The sequence below is a fragment of the Onthophagus taurus genome, chromosome 2 (assembly GCF_036711975.1).
Source record: "Onthophagus taurus isolate NC chromosome 2, IU_Otau_3.0, whole genome shotgun sequence".
Classification (NCBI taxonomy): domain Eukaryota; kingdom Metazoa; phylum Arthropoda; class Insecta; order Coleoptera; family Scarabaeidae; genus Onthophagus; species Onthophagus taurus.
Window position 1 is genome coordinate 8,304,855 of NC_091967.1, and position 15,297 is coordinate 8,320,151.

The 15,297-nt window shown below is 27.7% G+C and overlaps 3 protein-coding genes across 5 annotated transcripts; 1 reads left to right on the forward strand and 2 right to left on the reverse strand.

Annotated features, from left to right (window-relative positions):
* Positions 1-118: 118 nt before the first annotated feature.
* On the reverse strand, positions 119-3,561 carry LOC111427568 (trehalose transporter 1-like protein). Its single transcript, XM_023062777.2, has 3 exons — positions 3,448-3,561; positions 2,864-3,087; positions 119-1,600 (listed from the first exon to the last, which is right to left on the reverse strand). Exons 2-3 carry the CDS (start codon positions 2,925-2,927, stop codon positions 225-227), a joined length of 1,440 nt encoding a protein of 479 aa, XP_022918545.1. The 5' UTR covers positions 2,928-3,087; positions 3,448-3,561; the 3' UTR covers positions 119-224.
* Positions 3,562-7,378: 3,817 nt separating this feature from the next.
* On the reverse strand, positions 7,379-14,525 carry LOC111427423 (S-adenosylmethionine-dependent nucleotide dehydratase RSAD2-like). Of its 2 annotated transcripts, none has more exons than XM_023062562.2 (4): positions 14,357-14,525; positions 7,977-8,379; positions 7,737-7,926; positions 7,379-7,682 (listed from the first exon to the last, which is right to left on the reverse strand). In XM_023062562.2, exons 1-4 carry the CDS (start codon positions 14,418-14,420, stop codon positions 7,518-7,520), a joined length of 822 nt encoding a protein of 273 aa, XP_022918330.2. In that variant the 5' UTR covers positions 14,421-14,525; the 3' UTR covers positions 7,379-7,517. The 2 variants fall into 2 exon arrangements, with proteins under 2 accessions (XP_022918330.2, XP_071050203.1); XM_071194102.1 differs by lacking the exon at positions 14,357-14,525 and adding an exon at positions 8,645-9,036.
* Positions 9,341-13,037, forward strand: LOC111427422 (coiled-coil domain-containing protein 93). Of its 2 annotated transcripts, XM_023062560.2 has the most exons (7): positions 9,341-9,530; positions 9,588-9,796; positions 9,848-9,959; positions 10,010-10,318; positions 10,406-10,450; positions 10,549-11,264; positions 11,329-13,037. In XM_023062560.2, exons 1-7 carry the CDS (start codon positions 9,450-9,452, stop codon positions 11,561-11,563), a joined length of 1,707 nt encoding a protein of 568 aa, XP_022918328.2. In that variant the 5' UTR covers positions 9,341-9,449; the 3' UTR covers positions 11,564-13,037. The 2 variants fall into 2 exon arrangements, with proteins under 2 accessions (XP_022918328.2, XP_022918329.2); XM_023062561.2 differs by lacking the exon at positions 10,406-10,450.
* Positions 14,526-15,297: the final 772 nt, after the last annotated feature.

Consider the following 15,297-nt stretch of genomic DNA (forward strand, 5'->3'; position numbering starts at 1 on the left):
TATTTAAAATGCAATATTTTAAATAATGAAACTAGATACATAATTTGAATAATTTAAGTTGGTATTAAAATTATTTTTTGACAGATTAAATGTCATTAATTTTGTCAATAAAAAAAAATTAATATAAAAACATTTATTTACTAAAATATCAGCATTCAGGTACAAATTTTGCTTTCAATTTTGATATACATATTAATAATAAGCTTAAAAATTAATTTATTATATTATAAAGCAGTATTTACATTTCCATTAGTATTTCTAATAAAATGGTTGGAATTTTGAGGATATGGCAAACCCTTTAAAATAAATTGAATTTCCTCTAACGTTTTTCCATTCGTTTCAGGTACATAAAATAATACAAAAGCCGCTGTTAAAATACACGAAGCGGCAAATAAATAAAATGGAACGTATATTCCAAATTGAATTAACTCTTGATAAATCAAAAGGGAAATTGTAGCGAAAATAACATACATCGCATCAGAAATCGTCATACCCATAGCTTTTACCGAAGTTGGAAATAATTCTCCCGTCATTACAATCGGAACCAATCCCAAACCGCATTTAAAGGCGAACGCATATAAAAGTACTGCTAACACTGGAACCCAAGACATATATTCAATGTTCTCGTAGTTTTCGGATTTAAAGTAAAAATATGTTGCTAAAATTGTTAAAGATATTCCGGTTAATAAACTTGAAAAAACTAATAATATTTTGCGACCGAATTTATCAACAACGCAAATTGCAACTAATGCCGAAATTAACATAACTAAAGAAAAAACGATTCCTGAATATTTTGAGGATAAAATTCCTTCTGCATCTTCTAAAATAGTATGTAAATTCATTAACATTACACTAATACTGCTAAAGTGTTGTACAGCATTTAAAACTGTCATAATTGTTAAAGCTTTTCGATTTCCTTTATCGATTAATAAATCAATAGGTCTTCCACGTTCTTTTTCCTGCCGCTCAACAGCAATTGACATTTCATCAAGTTCTTCAGAAACATTTTCTTTGCCACCTCTTAAAAATCTTAAAGCTTTTTTACTTTTCTCTGGTTGTTTTTTCACTAAATAGTAATAAGGCGATTCGGGCATAAAAGAGAACGTAATTATTTGTGTAACAACAAAAGCAACACCAACAAAAGATGATTGTTGAATCGTTAAAAATGGCCCAACACTGTACATAACCACAACTCCGATTAACATTGCAATAAAAATGAATCCGCATAAAAGCCCTCTGATGCTTTTTTCGGCGATTTCCGCTATGTACATTGGCCCGGCCACGAATTCCATATCACCCGTCATTCCGCAAAGAAATCTTGCTGCAATTATTACTTCGATTCTTGTAGCGAAAGCTATCATAAACCAGGAAATTAAATTTCCAACGGCTGAAATTAAAATTGACGATTTCCGACCGAATTTATCGACGATAAAGATCGTTGCTGGTAATCCTGCTAATCCACCAATCATGTAAATCAATTCAACCAAATTTTCGTTTGATTCTGAGATTAAACCAACCGGACTTTCTGGACTTCTTAAAATTGGCGCTATCGGCGATGACCAAGCGTAATGCATTCCATCAGCGATTGCTCCGGATGTTGCTGAAATAAATTTATTTTTTGTATAATAAAACGGATTAATACGGGGAAGAACGGGGATAAACATGCCAATTTTAATTTGATTAAAATTTGAAAATTAAAAAAGTTTATTAATAAAATGCTAAACGAAACAGTGTAGACCGCCATCTTGTGGAGATATCGCGAAATTTTATTAAAAGAAATCATTTTAATTTAATTGTAATAAATGATGTTTTTAGAAAAAATTGTTTTAATAAAAGTTTTGGATAACTTAATTTTAAACAAAATTAGTTTGAAAACTTTTTTGATTCGATCAATAATTTGGAAGATAACCTCAATAAACGACCAAAAGTACCGCGGTATGCCGCCATTTTGGCTCGAAATGTAATCGGGAAATTCAAACCTATGTCGTTCTGTTGATAAAATTACGCCAAATTTCCTTTCATTTTATTCTCGTGGTATTCTGAAGAGTCGAAAGCCCTTTTTACTGCTATTTTTGCAACTCCAAATACAACAAAACGGCATTATTACACGTGCACTTTTGTAAATAAGTGGTGACATGCACTGACAAGCTGTCAAACCGCCATAATTCAAAATGTTATTTCGAAATATTTTAAATTATTTGTAATAAATGACGTTATTCGGAAAAATTGTTTTAATAAAAGTTTTAGATAATTTAATTTTAAACAATTTTCGTATGTAAATTTTTTTAGATAACCTCAAAAAACGATTTTTTATACTAAATTTTATACCCGTATGGAGCACCATCTAGTGGAGATATCGTAAAACTATATTAAAAGAAATCATTTTAAATAACAATATTAATAAATCCGTTATATTGAGGTTTTATTGTAATACAAAATTAAAAAAATCCTTGACTATTTGATTTCCTTGAAGCGAGAAAAAAACGTTTCTAAATTTAAATTTTGAATGGGACATAAGCAGTCGTATATAAATTAAATAAATCTCTCTGCGTTCGTATCTATTATTACTTAATCCCTTCATAGTCTGTTATTGTCCACGATTCTTTTTTTCTCGAAATGATAAACGACACCTCTCTAAAATACCAAACTAAAAAAAAACCGTTTATTATTATTATTACTGTTTTAAAATCGTTCGTGTTCGGATAAAACCAAGATAAAAAGAAAAAAAAAGAACGGAAGAGTAAAATCATTCAACCTTGATCGTCATGAATCATTTCAATTCAACCGTTTCAAAATGAAAGGTTCAAAGTTTTAATTAAAATTTTTACTTTTCCAACTTTAAGTTGAGTAAGAAAAAACTTACCGGCAATAACTGTAGTAACTTGAGCTAATTTAGCTCGAAAATTTTCTGATTTTACACTCAACATAATTATCTTGTTCTTTTAAAACGATTCCTTAAATTCCTTTTTACACTAAGTGTAATACGTTGATGCACATCTCTAAACTGGAAAGACTGGATTTGCGATCTGAACTGAATCTTTACCAAAAATCGTAAAACTTATCTGTATTGAGATAACGACGCATGTACTGAAAGAAGAACGATAGCTTTATTTGAATGTTAATATTGTGAAATGTAACACTCGAAATTATTCTTAATACGAATACAATGATAAGCAAATAGTTAGTGTTTAATTTATACTGTTTTGAGTGCAAATTTATTAAGGAAAATTACTGAATTCGTTTTTATTAGTTTTATTCGTTTATTGCTGATTTACTTATTAAGAAAATGATTTGTATACATTTTTATTAATGATAACTGATTTTAATAAATGTCTTTATTATTTATCTGTTAAGGTCACCAATTTCATTATTCCTTTTAATTTTCATTTATAATTCCCGCAGAAAACGAGATAGATCATAAAATTAATTTCCAATTTGTTTACTTACCGTTTTATTTAAACCGAATTTATCTCAAAATTAAGTTACTTAATCATTTCCCAGGTTCACCTCTTAGTTACGTTTTCAGAACACAACTAGAACTTATCACATGTATATTTTAAGAGTTTTATTTAAGTGTGTACACGAACTCAATTGAAAGTTATTAATAAATAGATCTTGGCAATGTTCCGTTTAATTGTTATCAATTAAGTTTTTCTTAATTTTTTTGTATTCGTAGTACAACAGAAAGTTTTACTTAATTGTTTTTGCAAGATTCATCTTTATTTAATTTTTAAATTAATCTTATTAGTTTATTGTTTTTTCACGGTTATAAATGTAGAATATTACGTAAAGCTTAATCAGAACGTTTGTGGCAAGGATCCTATTCAGCAACTTATTGTTAGTATCCATCTAAATAACTTTTAAAAGAAATTAAAGTTTTATACAAAAACTTTAAGGTAAGATAAAACCATCTATGCGAAGTTAGACCCTAATTAGATTTGATTTTAGATGAATAATATTTTAATCATAATAAGAAAACCGATTTCGATGAACAATATCTCATTTAATCACTTGGTTTTAATTAAATTGTTGCTTTAAGGGGGCGGTTCAAAGCGTCCATTTTTATATACGCCGGGAGAGGTTACGTAGATGTACATTCACGACTTAATGCTACATATTTATAAAAAAGTAAATACGTAGGCTTGAAGTACATATATTACTCTACGGAATGACATATTTAGTATTCTAAAATAATCATGACGCTGACAGAAATAAATTACGAAAGTTCGTCATAATAAGGGCTTAATACAAATCGTTCTCTAGAAGAGATTAGGGACTTAAACGAGGTGGCAAATATGTCATCTAATGCTTATGTATCTTAGGAACAGATTCCGTATTCGTAAAAGTGCAATAGCTGTGTGATTATTTCATGAATGTGTTTTTTCTGAAGATATGCGATTTTGTCACAATTTTTAGTCATTACGAAAAGGTGTAAAATGGGTTGCCTAAAATCGACAAAACAGTACTAAGTAAACCTTTGGCAATTACTTTGTAGATGGCTTTAGGTACTAATTAAAAATTAAAAAAAAAAATAAATATAAAAAATAATTAATTGCCAATAAAATGTTATAAAACGTATTATAAATTGATTACTAATCTTGAGTTGGTAATAACATTTGTTCATGGCCAATTTCTCTTTTAACTACTGAGTAAATAAATATATATAACAAATAGAAGATTTGTAGGCAATTATGAATGAGTTGCTGATCACAGTCCTTCCGCCCTAATTTTTAGTGATTATATTAACACTGAGAAAGTAAGAAATAACACAGCAAATTGTTATCAAGATATAAGAACATAAATAATCTAAAGTAAAGTAATAATAATTTGTAATAGACATAGATAACAATAATACTATTTATTCACAAAAAAAAAACGGTTCTACATTATAAAAAATAATAAAAATCAATAACAACTTTAATTCTATTTTACAATAAAAAAACCATCTTAGAATAACAATTTTTACAAAACTATTTCACAATAAAAAACCATCATATACAGGGTGTTTCGGTGACTCGGGGAACAAATGTAACCACATATACTAGAGTGAAAATGATGACGATTCATGTAAAAAAAATTAGTAAAAGTCCTCAAATTGCAAAGATACAGGCCATCAAAGTTATGAAATTTTAACATATTTTTCTAAATATCTTAAACACTATTTATGGTAAAGCGTTGAAATTTGGTACAGCGTAAACTAACATCACGTAAAATCATTAGGCAATTTTTGAGTTGGATCGGTACGCGGGAACAATGCTATACAGGCTGTTCATAAAGTTTGTTTGCTCAGAACTTTTTTATCCTATCATTACCCTACATTTATTTTTGCATTTTCTAATAGTAAATTTAGTTTAGAAACTTTTATCACTCTTAGAGAATATTGATAAAAACCACCGTTTCCGTATTAAATGCAAAAATGTTAGGCTCCGAATTCAATAACACTAAAAAAAATAAATAAATAAATAATTTGAATTAGCAATGACAAGTGAAAATCGAACTGAGCTGTCATAACTATTATGTATGCAACATGTCCAAGTATAGATTTAGCTAAATCACATTTTTAATTTGTTTTAGTTGGTTTAATAAAAGAACTCAAAAACAATAAATTAAAAATCAACACTAACCGGAATAATAAAAAAAGTACGTAAAATAACAAGACAAGTAATAAAAAATACTAAAGGATGTTCAAAAACTTAGATTTCTTTTTTTTAGTAATAGCACTATTGAAATCGGAACCCAACATTTTTGGATTTAACACGAAAACGGTGATTTTTATGAATATTATCTAAGAGTAATAAAAGTTTCTAAACTAAATTTACTATTAGAAACTGCAAAAATAAACGTAGGGTTATGAAAGAATAAAAAAGTTCTGAGCAAACAAACTTTAGGAACAGCCGGTAAGCATTGTTCCTGCGGACCGATCCAACTCATAAATTGCCTAACAATTTTACACGACATTGATTTATACTGTACCAAATTTCAGCGCTTTACTGTAAATAGTGTTTAAGATATTTGGAAAAATGTGTTAAAATTTCCTAACTTTGATGGCCTGTATCTTTGAAATTTGCAGACTTTTACTATTTTTTTTTACATGAATCGTCATCATTTTCACTCTAGTATATGTGGTTAAATTTATTCCCCGAGTCACCGAAACACCCTGTATACAATATAATCAAGTGACGAATTCAGTAATGTTGTAAAATTAAATGCATGAATATTGTTGAAATATTAATCATTGACTGACGAAATAAAAACCGATTTTTTTATCACTTTTATGAACCCAAGAGGTTCGAATCGCCACCTTAAAGAAAATACTAAAGAGACAAAAAAGTACCACTAAAGTATGTGCTTATAACCCATATTTTTTTATGTTAATATTACATAGCGTTAAAAAGTTCTTATAAAATAAATCAAGGGGATGGTGAATTGCATCCCCTTAGAGGGTGCTAGGGAAGTTTAAGGTATGGTTGAAAATAAGGTATCAGCCAGTAGTACATACATACAAAAATTCAAATTCTATGGTTTACTTATACTCGAAATAAAAAATAAAATGTAAATTTTTGGCTCAACTTTGACAGCTCATAGCTCGAAAACAAAAGAGTTGGGACCCTATGTTTATATAAAAAACTTGTGTTATTTTGGCAAGTACTACATCCTAGTAAAGCTTCCCGATTAAAAACTGATCCACCCTGTATATGGCCAAAAATCTGATTCCTGTGGAATTGGGTCGAAAATGTTTATTATTGTTGTAATACATTGTTAATGTTGAGTTAGGATCTAATACTGGTAAAAAAAATTTGTGTTAACCAAAATTTAGGTAATAGAAACATTTGAATAAATAATTGAAAATAAAAATTAATTGTTTAAAAGTAAAAATGTTAAGTTATGAAAATAACACCAACTATAACAATATTAATTAAATATTAATAATATATATATATATATATATATATATATATATATATTAATAAAAATATTAACATTTCGCAAAAAAAAAAAAAAAAAGAACACCAAATAATATCGAGAATAGGCATCGCGTAAGGCTGAACCAGAATATATTCCTCAATGAATAAAATATTTCGACGGTAGGATGACTAATTGTAAGCTGATATAAAAAAGCGTCGCTATGAATAACTGAATTGAACTCTCGACGACCTCTTTTAACCAACAGCGGAACTATACAAATTTTTTTTGCACTTTTGCTAATATCACGTGATTGAACGGCGACCTTAATGTTTTTTATTGAGCGATAATGAAGAAATCTATTAAAACTTCGTTCTTTCTTCAATAGGTGGCTTATACACAGCTTAATATTACACTTGTGTATAGATATACAACTGCTTCCAATCATGATTTTTAATAAATTTAACAAACTAAGTATTATTAATAAAATAGAGTTGAGTTTTATTATTAAGATAATGACACAATCTTAAAATAATCAATACTTATAAAATATTACGACAGATGGCGCAAAAAAAAATTTAAAGATTCTTTTTTTAATTTATCTTAATTTTTAATCACCAAGCCAAACGATCAGCTTCTTTGGACCATTTGTAAACTCCACCACGTTTTTTAAACATGGCTTCATCAAATCCAGAGAATTTCAACGCATTTTTTACTCCAATATCTAAAATGGATTTCGAAGGAATTTTTGCACCTTCTCTACAATCTAGAAATCTCATCTGCAACGTTTAAAACATACTGTATAAATTGTTTTAATGAAATAAGTTACTTACATATTCATCAAGGATTAAATAACTGTTTTGCATACTGTTATTAGACTCGGGTACCAAACATTTAATATCGTTATGTCGCTTTAAAAATTGATCGAAAAGATCATCTGATATGTAAAATTTTTCGCCATTACGTAAAGCTTTCTCACCTACATTTTCTCCATCTAACAATAAACATTGAAAAACTTTCCATCTAAAACATAAAAGATGATTTAAAAAAATAAAACGAAACTTTGTACGAACCTAATTGGGTTTAATTCTTGAATTTCCTCTCTCATATCTTCAAAATGATTAAATGTATTCACAACGGTGTTTATTTTAAATAACACATTATATTCTAAACACCAATCTCTTATTTTTCTCAATTGGTGGATATGATTTCGTTCCTCTCGAAGTTTTACCGACGAAAATGCTCGTCCTATTTCTTTGTTTGTGTCTTCATGGAAAGAATCACAAGAGACCGCAATTATATCTAAATAAGTTCCATACTTTTTAAACCAAGACTCAGTTACCATACTTCCGTTTGTAACAACAGTTACTGAATCAAGATTTAGAGCTTTCTTGCAATATTTTACCATTTCACCAACGTGAATCCCTTTTTTTGCTAAAAACGGTTCTCCACCACTAAAATTTATCTTCTTCATACCTAAAAATTATAAAAATAAATTAGAATTATATATTTATGTTATGTACTGAAGGGTAATGTAGAAATCTGTTAAATGTGTTAACTTAATTGTTGGACCGATAGATGACGTAATATGGTTCAATTTATTAACAATAAATTTATTATAAAAAAAATATTTTTATTGATAAATTTATGTCATTATTAATTGAATTAGTACAAAAGAAACAATGGTTATTAATCAACAAAGATCAATTAAACATTATTTATCTCTTTCTATATGACTCACCAGCTTTTTTTAACATATCCAAACCCATTTTTGCATCTTCCAAGTTTAACATAAAAGATGTTTTAGCGGTATGGAAACAAAATCCGCATTCGTAATTACACAACCTTGTAAAATGATAATTAACACTTATAGGAATGATTTCGCCCTCCTCAACATTTTTGAAACTATCAAGAATTTCATCTTCGTTTTTGAAACGTTTCAGTAAAAAGTAAAATATCGCGTAAACTAATACCGAAGTAACTACAAATACTTCAAACATTTTTGTTTTTATTAAGAAGATCTTAGAATAAACGCCACTAAAAATAACGAAAGCGTTTCGATTGCGCAGTACTTTATATACGTTGATTATCGGGGAATCACCGACTATTATAACTAAAGAATATTAGTTATAATAAGATATCGTAACTGTTTACCATGCAAATGTGGGAATCACAAAATATAAAATTTGATATCGTCTGGGTACAATAATATTTTAGTTATACGATAACATTGTGAATGTTTAAAAAAAAATTATTAATCTAAAGTATCATTATAGATTAATTTTCAACGAATTTATTTTAATAACCTTTTTAAATATTTGTAAAAAAAGAAAATAAAATTAATAGTATTAATTTTGAACAAAAAGCGAGATTAGATAGAATGATAATTAGATGATTCAATACATATTTTAAAACGTCATAATTAAATACTTTAATTGACGTTTGACGTTGACATTTCCTTGTTAAAACCCAAAACTACAAATAGGTTATATTAGATAAAAAAGCATAATCAGTAAAAATAAATTTATCAATTGAAACATATATAAATGGCAACGGTGAATCAAAATATATTAAAAAAATTCCGTAAGGCGACCATACGACAGCAAGGCGATGGAGATGAAGCGAAAGTAATACAAAGATAGGTTATGTTATGCTTATAAAATAAATTTAATTTTAATTTATAGGTGGAAGTGCGTGAAGATGAAGAGCAATCAATTAAATTACAAGAAATAATCGATCTTTTAGTTGCTGCGGGGTATTTTCGGGCTAGAATTAAAGCACTATCAGCTTTTGATAAAGTAGTCGGGGGGATTACATGGTGTATCGATTCGTGTAATGTTGATATAGACGTTGATTTATTATTTCAAGAGAATTCAACGATTGGACAAAAAATGTAAAAATCCATCACAAAATTTAGATTGATTAAAATGAATCTTTTTCTTAGATCGTTAACTGAGAAAATTGTAGCCGTCTTACAAAAAATGAAATGTAGCCATAAAATTGAGCCACATCAAATCCAAGGTTTAGATTTTATTCATATATTTCCAGTTGTTCAAGTAAGTAAAATATAGAATGAAGAATGAATTAAAAGTGAATTGAATCGTAGTGGTTGGTTAAAAAATCGATGGAATTTAGAAAAGATCATGCTGAATTTGTTAGATTGTACGCAGTAAACCAATTTAATAAAACATTTAATGTTGAGAAAAGCAAAAATAAAAAAGGTAATCAAGAAGTTTTAGAAAATTTGGATAAAGTTTATGAGGCTTACAAACCGAGAAGATTTTATAAACGAAAAACTTTACTTCCTGATGATGTAACTTCTCGAGTACAAATCACACTTTTAGAGTATGGAATGTATGGTTTTAGAAGTTATGGGAGCAGAAAATCTAACGAAAATGATGACCAAAATCATGAGGTAACATTAATCTAACCTCAAAACTTTTTATTTTAGTTTATTTAGTTATTTTTGGTTGTTATTTTTTGTTGTTTGTGTATGTTATAGCTTCAAATTCAACATTTATTAAGCAACATGGCTATTAGTAATGAGGTGGGTTTTTATTTTTGTTGCTTATTAATTTTTTTTTTGATTTTTAATTTTATAATAAATTAAATAAATTATTTCTTAAATTTGTATTAATAATTTAGATTCCGTCAGATTTTAATTTATTAAACGATCAAGAACGAAAAGAATTATGTAAACATTACACAGAACTTCAATTTGAAATAGGAATTGGAACTGAATCGAAAGAAAAACAATTAATAGAAGAACAAATTAATCGATTATCAACCGATAATGATTCGTTAATAAATGAAGAGAAATTAATCGAATCGGAATTAAATGAAATCAAATTGAAACAATCGGAAGCGGTTAAAAAATTAAATGAATTAGAATGTGCCGTAGAAGAATTAAATGCTGGCAATGCGAAGGAAATTGAAGAATTAGTTAGGGTAAATGATAATTTACGACAAAAGGAGTTACAATTTAAGGAGGAATGTAAAAAAGAATTGGTACAATTACAAAATAAAATAGAAGAAATGAAAAGTTCAAATTTAACGACTGAAAATGAAAGTTCCTTGGCGGAAGAGCTACAACAAGAGATGGAGAAGATGAAAAATCTTCGATTACATTTAGCGAAAAAAAATCGCGTTATATCTGTTTTACAAAGACAAATGGATGAGAGCCCGAGTCGGCCAGAACTTGCTCAATACCAAAGAAGATATTTTGAATTATATAACCAAATTGCCGCGAAACACAAAGAAACGAAACAGTATTTTACCCTTTTTAATACATTAGAAGATACTAAACAATATATGAAAAAGGAATTATCCTTGTTAAATTCAATATCAGATAGCTATCCAGAGTAATTATTAATACAAAACCTTTCTTTTTAATTTTATTGATATTCTTAATTTTTGTTTTTATAGGGCAATGATGTCGAATGTTGGTCGTGAAGAATTTTTAAGACAATTAGATAAAATCGTTGAAGGTGTAAAACAATCAAAATGCCGTATTGAGTTAAATTTGGTCGAAGAAAAACAGAAAAGAGATCAATTAGGCGCTAAATTACAAGGATTAGTCGAGTTACAACGAAAATATGTAGCAGCAGTTCGACAACTTAGCATAGAATGTAAAAAATTCGAAGTTTTAAATCGTTCCTAGAAATAAATAATTTTATTTTACCTATATGTTATTATGTGATATTTTAATCTTATACAGGGTGTCTCAGCGAGACCGGACATTAGACGTTTCTGGGGGTTTTGGCCAAAATAAAAATTCGACTAAAATATTTTCTAGCATTTCCTATTATACCGGAAGTCGCCACCTACTTTTTTTTTTAAAGTAACACCCTGTATATTGTTACATATTTGGATTTGTCTATTTTCAAGGTTTATGAATTACTTTACTTTTTGCAATTTGATTCGGCCGTTCTCAAGTTATCCGATTTTCTTCTAAAAAGATCTGCTCCAGCAGACATTCAAAAAATCAGAGAACACTCGATTTTTGGGATATCAATTTAGGATTCAGAACATGCTTAAATAACATGATGGAGTATGTTTTGGTGCCAAGAATCTAAATCGTTTGGTCACTTAACTATGCCACGTTAACTTCAAAATTTGCAAGTACCATAACTTAATTTTTTTAAATGGCACCCCCTATATTTTATTACTTAGTCGTCTTCGGCGTCTCATTTTACATCTTTTATATCCCATATGTCCTATACCTAACATTAATAGTTTGGGAGATAATTAAGGTTTTTTTGAAAATGCACAAATATATCGATATTTAATATAGTGTGCCATGGAAAACAAGCCTTCTCAATGAGTTCTTGTCAAAGTCTTATTTGTTTACGTCACTTGATGCATGTGAGCTAATAATTATCTGTTAGGTGCCTTAATATTAGTACTAAAAAGATTTAAAATCGATAACAATAACGGAAATTATATTTAAGCAAATCAAGAAATTCTTATTTTTCGTGTTTCGTTTAAAAAAAAAAAATTAGGTGGGGACTTCCGGTATAATCTGAAAATATTTTAGTCGCAGAGGAAAATTTTAAAACCAAAATAACTCGAAAACGAAAAACGCTAAGTGCCAATAGCTTTTATCAAAGTCAACTTATTTTTTTACGTATTAATCAGTGTAATAAAAACTATAGTACTCCATTTAAAATAACGAAGTTATGCTCTACTTCCGGTAGACAGGAAGTGGCGGCCATCTAGAAAATATTTTAGATCGAAAGTGCTGAATGAACAACTCATGTTACCAAAATTTCAAATCTCTACGAATAGTGGAACCTGAAACAGTTCTAACGAACAAGTTACGCGAGATAACCTGTATAAAAAGAAAAAAATGATTTGCTTAATCAATTTAATCATAATTGAAAATATACATACATTGCAATAATGTAAGGGAATTAATAATAATAAACTGACCAGCTTTGTATACGGTTTTTTAGTTTATGAAAAAAATACTCAATATAATGTATTCATATACTATTTAGGAATATTCATTGAAAATATTTTTTGTAGATAATATTTCAATTAAAATTAAACTTATTAAAATTGAGGTTATATCTTTTCATTTTTGAATTATTTTCTGTTTTTTTTCGTGCAATATGAATAAAATATAAATTATCTTAAGTTGTTTTACTTCGGTAATTTATTTTAGTCAAGATATTGAATATTTTGAGTCAAAACTTGTTCCCATCAGTCTTTTAGTCAGCTTCTTTGTTCCATATCCACTGCTATCTGTCCATAATGTAGAAGTGGTTTCCAAAAATGTAGCAACAATCAAGAATTATTGGGAAAGTACATCAAAAACATTACACACCATGAAATCAACCCAACCCTACTGAAGGGAACCCTACCCAACCCAACTAACATAAAGATAAAATTAAAATTAACTGAAATCTTTGTTTATAGATGTACAGTATATATATAAACAAGGCTGAAATTAAAATTTTAATTATTTAAAATGAAATATTTTAAATAATGAAACTAGATTTATAATTTGAATAATATAAGTTGGTAGTAAAATTATTTTTTGACAGATCAAATGTCATTAATTTTGTCAATATAGAAAGTACAAAAATAAAATTAATATAAAAACATTTATTTATTAAAATATCAGCATCAAGCCAAAAAGCAGTAAAAAGCAATATCATGCCAAAATCATGAAATATTTTTTGAAAATTGTTAGGTGGAAATTATGTATTTACTATGAAGAATTTTATTTTATTAGTTTACCCTTCTGTTATCTAATTGTTATCCGAGCTTCAATTCATAAAAAAAAACAATTTTATCGATTTTCAAAAACCGCAAAAAATATATTTATTTCAATATAGTTAGTTAATTTAACATAGGCTACCAAACAATCATGCAGTATTTCATACTCGGAGTGCCATCTGTAATCGATATTCTAACTTATAAGAAATTTTTGTTAATGAAGCCCAATCTTAAATAACAATATTAATAAGTCCATTCTAACGAGGTCCGTTATATCGAGGTTTAACTGTATTTACAACATAAAAAAAAAATCCTTGACTATTTGATTTCCTTGAAGCGAAAAAAAAAACGTTTCTAAATTTAAATTTTGAATGGGACATAAACAATCGTATATGAATTAAATAAATCTCTTCGCGTTCGTAACTATTATTACTTAATCTTTTCATAGTCTGTTATTGTCCACGATTCTTTTTTTTTCGAAATGATAAACGACACCTCTCTAAATTACCAAACTAAAAAAAACCGTTTATTATTATTATTGTTTTAAAATCGTTCGTGTTCGGATAAAAACAAGATAAAAAGAAAAAAAAAAAAAGAACCGAAGAGTAAAATCATTCAACCTTGATCGTTATGAATCATTTTCAATTCAACCGTTTCAAAATGAAACGTTCAAAGTTTTAATTAAAATTTTTACTTTTCCAACTTTAAGTTGAGTAATAAAAAAACTTACCGGCAATAACTGTAGTTACTTGAGCTAATTTAGCTCGAAAATTTTCAGATTTTACGCTCAACATAATTATCTTTTTTTTAAACGATACCTTAAATTCCCTTTTACACTAAATGTAATAATACGTTGATGCACATCTTCAAACTGGAAAGTCTGGATTTTCGATTCGAACTGAATCTTTACCTAAAATTGGAAAACTTTTCAGTATTGAGATAACGACGCATGTACTGAAAGAAGAATGGTAGCTTTATTTGAATGTTAATATTGTGAAACGCAACACTCGAAATTATTCTTAATACGAATAAAATGATAAGTAAATAGTTAGTGTTTAAATTATATTGTTTTGGGTACAAATTTATTAAGGAAAATTACTGAATTTGTTTTTATTAGTTTTAATTCGTTTATTGATAAGATTTACTTGTTAAGAAAATTATTTGTATACATTTTTAATAATGATAACTGATTTTAATAAATGTCTTTATTATTTATCTGTTAAGGTCACCACTTTCATTATTCCTTCAAGGCTTTAAATTTTCACTTATAATTCCCGCAGACAACGAGATAGATCATAAAATTAATTTCCTATTATATTAGATTATTTACTTACCGTGTTATTTAAAGCGAATTTATCTCAAAATTGAGATACTTAGTCATTTCTCAGGTTCACCATTTTCAGAACACAACTACTACTAGTAGAACTTATCACATGTATATGAAATAAATAAATAAATTCATCTTTATTTAATTTTTTAATTAATCTAATTAGTTTATTGTTTTTTCAGGGTTATAAATGTAGAGTATTACCTAAAGCTTAATCAGAACGGTTGTGGCAAGGATCCTATTCAACTACTTATTGTTAGTGTTCATCGAAATAACTTTTAAAAGAAATTAAAGCTTTATACAAAAACTTTTTGAACAATATTTGTAATATTTATGTATTTTAA

Coding starts and splice junctions, on each gene's coding strand:
- LOC111427568 (XM_023062777.2), bottom strand. CDS start 2,927: ATGTTGAGTGTAAAATCAGAAAATTTTCGAGCTAAATTAGCTCAAGTT. Junction 1,601..2,863: donor AGTTACTACAGTTATTGCCG/GTAAGTTTTTTC, acceptor AATTTATTTCAG/CAACATCCGGAGCAATCGCT.
- LOC111427423 (XM_071194102.1), bottom strand. CDS start 8,903: ATGTTTGAAGTATTTGTAGTTACTTCGGTATTAGTTTACGCGATATTT. Junction 8,380..8,644: donor GGATATGTTAAAAAAAGCTG/GTGAGTCATATA, acceptor TATAATTTTTAG/GTATGAAGAAGATAAATTTT. Junction 7,683..7,736: donor ATTTAATCCTTGATGAATAT/GTAAGTAACTTA, acceptor TAAACGTTGCAG/ATGAGATTTCTAGATTGTAG.
- LOC111427422 (XM_023062560.2), top strand. CDS start 9,450: ATGGCAACGGTGAATCAAAATATATTAAAAAAATTCCGTAAGGCGACC. Junction 9,960..10,009: donor ATATATTTCCAGTTGTTCAA/GTAAGTAAAATA, acceptor ATTGAATCGTAG/TGGTTGGTTAAAAAATCGAT. Junction 10,451..10,548: donor ACATGGCTATTAGTAATGAG/GTGGGTTTTTAT, acceptor TTAATAATTTAG/ATTCCGTCAGATTTTAATTT.